General features: G+C 42.5%; 1 protein-coding gene across 1 annotated transcript; it reads left to right on the forward strand.

Moving 5' to 3' along the window:
• Positions 1-204: 204 nt before the first annotated feature.
• Positions 205-6,608, forward strand: LOC108367421 (ell-associated factor Eaf-like; the record flags this gene model as incomplete). The annotated part of the gene is made up of 2 exons (XM_017622027.1): positions 205-1,739; positions 5,380-6,608. Coding segments are annotated over 2 exons (2,113 nt in total), but the record flags the coding sequence as incomplete, so codon positions are not given.
• Positions 6,609-7,263: the final 655 nt, after the last annotated feature.

A 7,263-nucleotide genomic window follows, 5' to 3' on the forward strand; every position in this document is an offset into this window, starting at 1 on the left:
AACAAAGAGCCAAAATGACTTTCTCACAAGCTCAGCACTATATAAATGACTATAACCCATATCAATTGCCCCTTTCCCCAATCATAACCATTAAGCGCTTTTGAAATACGATCAATTGAAAAACTTGAAAAAAAAAAATAAATGACACACCATAACACTAAAGTGACGCCAATTAATTTTTGATTTCTTCACTTAATTTCACAGATGTTGGCGCGAACACCGACAATCGACACNCACGCCACATGCCGTCAGTGGACGCGCCGTCAAAATGGCTGCCAGTCTGCCAGATGTGGTCGACTCGGAGAATAGCGCTTCAACGAACATACAAAACGTGTTGGCAGCGCCGCTGGTTCAGTCCGCCTCGACGCGAACCGCCACTGTTAGCGCGTCAACTACGTATCACCGCGGCAGTGGCAGCAGCAATCGTAACAGCACGTCCTCGCACATAAATCACAAGAGTGCAACCACATTTGCGCATTCGCATGCCAGTAGTCACATTAGCGATGGCGTTGGCATAAGTGACACAGTTATGCTGGACACGTCCGCACCGGCTGCCAACGGTGATATCGATGCCGACGCCGATGTAGAGGAAAAATTGCTGCCCTTCCAAACGGTGATCTATCACAACACCAAGGAAGGTCATGGCCCGCAATCTCGATCGATATCGTACAGCTCGTTATCGCAAAATGTCGATGATTTGCATACATGGCGGCACTCGGGCATTTTGGCCGAAGCACAACGCAATGTCAGCGAGAGCTTAACGCCTATAACGCGCGCGGAGTTGGCGCACACCTCGGAACCGGCTAAGTTCTATTCCGTGCCATCGAAAATGTACAGCGAACCGTCAAAGTTTTACTCAGAGCCAGCCAAGGTTTACTCCGAGCCGGCTAAAGTTTACGGTGAGCCCGAGAAATTTTATTCGGAACCTGCCAAGGTGTATGGACAACCATCAAAGTTTTATTCCGAGCCGGCGAAAGTATACTCACAGCCATCCAAAGTCTACGGCGAGCCAGCAAAAACGTATTGGTCTCCAAGTGCCGGCGTGCCTATCGTAACTACTTCCACCACAACCACTAGCACAACCAGTACATCATCAAATTCAACAACAACAACAACGGTCCGACCGGGACGTTACATGCCTTCACGTCGTCCGGCGATCGTGTCACGCATTGCTTTTGGTGAGGCACAAACTTCCACAACAGCAACACTTGCCATCGACGAACACGCACCAGCAACAATGCCAGTTCCCACTGCTCATCATCATCATCAAGAACACCACGCGCATCACCAGCCGCAACACACACGTTTTCATCCACATGCCCATAGTCATGGTGCGCAAAATTCGCCGCATGGTGAGCATTCTACACATGGTTCAGCGTATGCCCACTCGCATTCGGCAACAGCATCGCAACCTGCTCAACCGCAGTCACAATCACAGTCACATTCAGCGCAATCGCAGCCACGTCGTGTACTCTTCAACTTAGATAAATTACCGTATGATTTATTGAATGCCCCAGTACAATCATCGCAACATCTCTTGAATCCCGACTTCTCGCACAGCCCACCAGCGGCTGTAACCTACTCGTCGCCCAGACAACGTCAATGCCTGGAGTCCGCCTTCTCAGCGTCACTGTCTCAATCAGCCTTGCAACAGCAACAGCAACTGCAGCAGCAACGTCAACATTCATCATTGTCGGACCAACATTCTAATCAAAATGCCAAAGGATTGCCTAATGGAGGTGAGTACGAAAAACGAAGTGCTCATCGCCGACAAAGTGCAGCCTTTGTAGTGCTTGTGCTTTATTATACATAGTAGTATTTTATGGAAATGTGTGTATATTTATGGCTCAGATGGTTTAATTTATGTTAAACGTTAGCGGTGTAAATGTTTGGACTTGGTTATAATCTTGCATTTCGGCAGTTGTTAGGTTAATGATGATGTTAGTTATTGGTGAGAAGAGCCAAAATATTTTATGGTTCCAGAGACAATGTGACCACTGAAAATGCGCCTTTGTAGACAATATCCCAGTATGTGATTGCTAGTGTATTTTACCTAATATTCGCAAGATATGGACATTCGTAGTAAAAATGGTCGACAATTTCTTTTCTATCTTATATTTAACAGCTGCGGCAGAGAAGTCCTATTCCACTTGCATGTTTGCCGGGTGATCGTCTATGCGGGGGATATTTTACTGTTAGTAGCGATAGATTTCAGATTATTATTGGACACTAGAAGTTGGGTGTCTCACCCAAAGTTATTTCCCGGTTCTATGAAACCATAGCTAAGCCTATTATGAAGGCTTTGTCTGGTAGAGTTCACTGCAGAAGACTGCACTAGTCAGAAGGCTGGAGCGAGTGGGGAACTTAGGACAACCCTCAACTTGGCTTTCGAAGTTATGCTTAACATAACGCCTGTAGATATCGGAAGGGGACACCAGTGAACTATTATACCGAAACTTGGCGGAAAGGTCGGTGGACAGATCTTTTCCAAGGAAGTCTCTATCTACCTTAAGTTAAGGCTCCCAGATCACGTCAATGTTCACCAATTAAATTTTGCTGCTATTGCGAAAGCAGTTGGTTGGTTGCTGATGTGGGTTATGGCTACTCAGACTCAAACAGCCAGGCGGCTTGCGGAGGCCCGGACCCGATTATGGCGCACTTGAAGCCTGGCCATAGTGATATCGCATGAAAATGCTGCTGTGAATTGTGCTGTCAAGAAGATACCATCAAGAAAATAAAGAGTGAGAGTTTCCTGTGGCTCGACAATCTACAAGGTCTCAATGTTTGTGGGTCTATTGATAGTAAACTTTCCGATTGGGATTCTCGAAGTGAGATTAAATACAACACCTGCACCTTTTGGTTGCAGCAGCATGGTGGCTGGCGAGGTGGAAGCATTCTAGAATTTTCTCTTAGACTGCCGAGCTTGGGTAGACTGCGGTTTAGACACCTGAGATGGTACTTTCTAATCGGTCCGGAGCAGCTCTTTGGTACCAAGATCTGCCGCCTAGGAAACTTCGTTCTCGTCACGCAGCGATTTTCGCTATAATTTAGCAGTTTCCGTTCGTAGTGCTCACGGTCTTAGTTTGCCCCCTGAATTGGGGCAACCACCTAAAGCCAACCTAACCAAACCCGGCTTGGGGGCTAGTTCTAGGGCCAGTAGTTGCCACTATTATGACTACCACTGTTCTTGATGTATTAAACAGATCCGATATGTGTTTCCTTTTTTTATAGCGCGGCAAGAGACCCTTGATATCTTGCAAGTACACATGTCTGACCACCTTTTTTTATCCTATTCAGAGAAAGGCAGTTTAATTACCCTTTGGATTATTCTAAGAGACCATCCCGTGCCACCGTTTCAAATTCAAATGAGGAGGCTTTTTCTAATACCACTGCCTGCCTCTCGGAATATATATATTTTAAGATGTATCATTTTCAGTGGTACAGTGGTAAGCAGTGCGCGCTCCCACTCCGCAGGGCCTGGGTTTAAGCCTTGGTCAAAGCAACATCGCAAAAAAAAATGTAGAAAAAAGAGTATTTCTGCCATGAAAAACAGATTCTCATAAGAATACCATCGCCGTTCGGTGTCGGCGTTAAACTCTAGGTCCCTCCCCTTTGTTTGACAACATCAAGGCGCACGCCACAAATTGGAGGAGAAATTCGGCCAAGCACTAACATATGTTTAAGCGCCAACCTATTATCAGCATAGTTTTCAAATATACCTAAAATTTCGGCTTAGAAGATATTTACCTCTACACCGCAGTCCATCTGGATTTGTAGGTGTGGAAAATAACCACTTTACCGGCTGCTCGATCTCTTCTCCATTCTCTTCTGGTTGGGAATCTCACTTTTACGTAACTACTGAAATCTGGTTTGGGGGTGATAGAGTCGATCGTCTTTTCAAATTTACATTTCACTAATAATCCATCCATGCTCGCACTTTATTGTTATCTACGGCACTTGTTGATCAATAGATATCATGTTAGGCTTAGCGCTTCCCTGAAGTATATGCCATCATTTTAGGGATTTGAAGAGGTTTACAAATTGTCGGTGTCATATGTAATCTTTAACCTGTCCTCGATCAATTCAAGAATGCCTTGGCTGTCGATCCAGGTACATGCGATCCTGAATTAGCTGGATCGCGAAATTAGGCCAATGTCTCCAAACAGTCGTTTTCAATTTTCCCCCTTTATAAGTAATACATTTGTGTGTTATATCTTAACGACTTAACTGAACCTGACTTAGTCTGTGGAGCTTTCTATAGAAGAACAGTTAACTTGCCACAGTTTTACTTTAGCTTTTATTTATTTTTTGTGTGATTTAGAAGTCTTTTGTTAGGCACTCGGTTTTTCTTCTAAAGAAATCATTGAAAATTTACCTAATAGTTATTTACACTTTGAGCTAAAAGATCCCTTCACATTTTCGCGGCATTGAATTTGGCCGATATTTCAAATGCTCACTTTTCGCCTCTTCTATATGATTTACTCTGTTATCAAGGTTTTCTCTTGTTGCAATATTCTTCTCATATTGGAGATCATAAAGGGATTATAATGCGGTATGCTCGAACCGACGTAATGCTATATCTAGGATATCTGTACTTCCTTAAGCCAGTTAGTTTTTTAATTTCACTCCAAATCCTGTTTTCTGAAGTTGGTAGGGTAAACAAATTTTTAGCTTCCTTATTAAAGTGCCACGTTTTTGAATCGGGCAACAGGTGAAAGATCATTTACAACTATCCTTGCATGGTGCCTATTCCGTCTGCAAAAACAAGTCTTCTTTTCATTCCTTAAAATCAACGATTATTCTCGTTGTGGTAGATATCTCGTATCCTTCTTAACTTAAGCCTAAAACTCTTACCATTGCCCATTTTGAATGGCTCGGTTCATAGTGTTCTTGTAGTTTTGTTTTGAAAAAATCTATGACAGTGGCAAGTTATTTGTCCATAAATGGCTTGATTGTGGATCGTCTTCTACTACATATACGCAGCTGGTCAGGCCAGGGAAGGAAAAATCTGGGCACAACTATCAACACACTGACATTCTTGACAAACTTTCTCGGGTGGACAGAAGTAACTGGCATAGTATAGTATAGGGGTAATAGAACTACGAAGTTAAGTAACAACGTACACCTCAATAATATTTTAGAGGGGTTCCTTTTGAGTGAGTCAAAAACCTTAGCCAATCAGCATTCCTATTGGGTATGGAAGACCGTTTCCAGCTGAATTGATGAATAAGTACCAAATTTAAAGTTGTTTTATGGCACAAATTATTTCCAATTAACCACTGCATTTTTCAAATTTATGTATTTCTGCCAAAAATTCTGTGTACATATTTTGTTTTATTTTTGTTTCTTCTTTTCCATGCTACACTACCCAAAATGCAGATCTAGTCAAGTGTGTTTCCAAATACAACCAGCCATCGGCGGCAGCAGCAGCAGCAACGCCAACGGAGAGTAGCCATCATGGCGGCGACGACGATGACTTGTATACGCCGACCCCAGAGCAAAATTACGAAATAGAAGAATCCGTAAGTGTTATGACAAACGGACGAGCCCACGGTGTACAAGGCAATTCAGCGGCGACGACAACAGCAAAGCCATACCGCGGTGGGATACACCATCAACAGCAGCAGCAGCATCACTATCATGGCAACGCCAACGCAAATAGCAATTTGGACAACAATTACGATGACAATGGTGGTGGCGGAGACGATGGTATTGATACGGATGGCAGCAAAACTGGCAACGAAGACGAGGATGCCAAAGTGGCGTATGTAGTGGAGGGACGCAACTATCGCAAGTATCGCGTGGAGGAGAAGACGGACGATGGTTTTATTGTTGGCGAGTACGGCGTGGTGGACCATAATGATGGAAATTTGCGCGGCGTGCGTTATACCGCCGATTCGACCATCAATCGCAGTCTGATACAAAAGGCGTTGTTGACATTTCTTAAGCTCAAGTAGTCAAATGGGCTTTGAGAAAAAATGTTGGTAAGACGACATTGTTGCAAAGAGGTGTATGGCGTTTGGCGTTTGACGAATGGTGTGTGGTGAGTATTGAATGTTTGGTCAGTTGGCAAGCAGATAGCGCATGGCGGATGGCGTGGTGACAGGCGACTTTGCAAAGGTGGCAATGTGGTGTGAGTGCGCAGGCGCCAAAGATCAGCGTGTACGACTGCAAGCGCATCTCCAACGTAAGCGAAAGAGATGCGAATTGCTGCCGCGCATGATGTGATCACCGAAATTATTGAGCGCTTTGCGAAGTTGTGCTTGGAGACGATTTGGCGTGTATGTGCGAACTGAAATTGAAACCGATGCCAACGACAACGCCAACGTCTATGCTAATGGCGATGCCGATGCCGATACCATGGCGGTTATGTGCGCCCATTGTAGACACAGTGTCGTTGAACACAAAGTATTTCTTGTCTATTCCTTGTGAATTGTTTATTTTTATTTTTTTGAATTTTTATTTTTATGTTTTGTACTTTTGTTTAAACCCCATTATTTAGACAAGCTAAAAATATGTGATCCAAATCGTACTGTAGGTAGTTTAAAACGAATACACCACTACATTTGTATGTATATAAAAAAATAGTTTGATAAGAAAATTGAACACACAAACACACTAGCTCGCTTAGGCACAAATGCAGACACACTCACACAAATACATTTTAAGTGTACTTACGTAAGTGCATACATACCTACATATTTATATTTACAATAAGTAGTTAGAAGATTCTTGTAACTAGCGCTCCTTTTTTAACTATAGCTTATGAAACTACAGCAATGCGCATTGATTGCAATCGATTGTGAATATAATTTATTATATTTTTTTTTTTCATATTTATTTTTAACTATGTATTGTCTAGGTACGTATGTATGTACACTTAATGTACCTGCATACATATGCATGAGCACACATATGTATGTATGTATGTGTAGTGCATGAGCACACGTATGTATGTATGTATGTGTAGTTTTAATGGCTTAGTCTACGTTTTTTTTTAGATATGTTCAGTGATTTATTGCAGATGAAAACCACTTGCCATACATTTACGTATCAAAAGTAGAGTAAAAAAAACAAAAAATGTAATTTTAGCTGTAATTGTTGTTTAGCAAAAAATTTTATATCTTACATATATGTATCATAATTCTGCTAAGTAACAGCGATACATGTTTATTAATACTCATTTGCAACTCCAGTATGTCGATATTATTTTTCATGGACTTAGTTTATATTTTGTTTTAAACCATTGGGAATGCAATGACT

The sequence above is a fragment of the Rhagoletis zephyria genome, unplaced genomic scaffold (genome assembly GCF_001687245.7).
Source record: "Rhagoletis zephyria isolate East Lansing unplaced genomic scaffold, Rhagoletis_zephyria_1.1 Rzeph_scaffold_02677, whole genome shotgun sequence".
NCBI lineage: Eukaryota > Metazoa > Arthropoda > Insecta > Diptera > Tephritidae > Rhagoletis > Rhagoletis zephyria.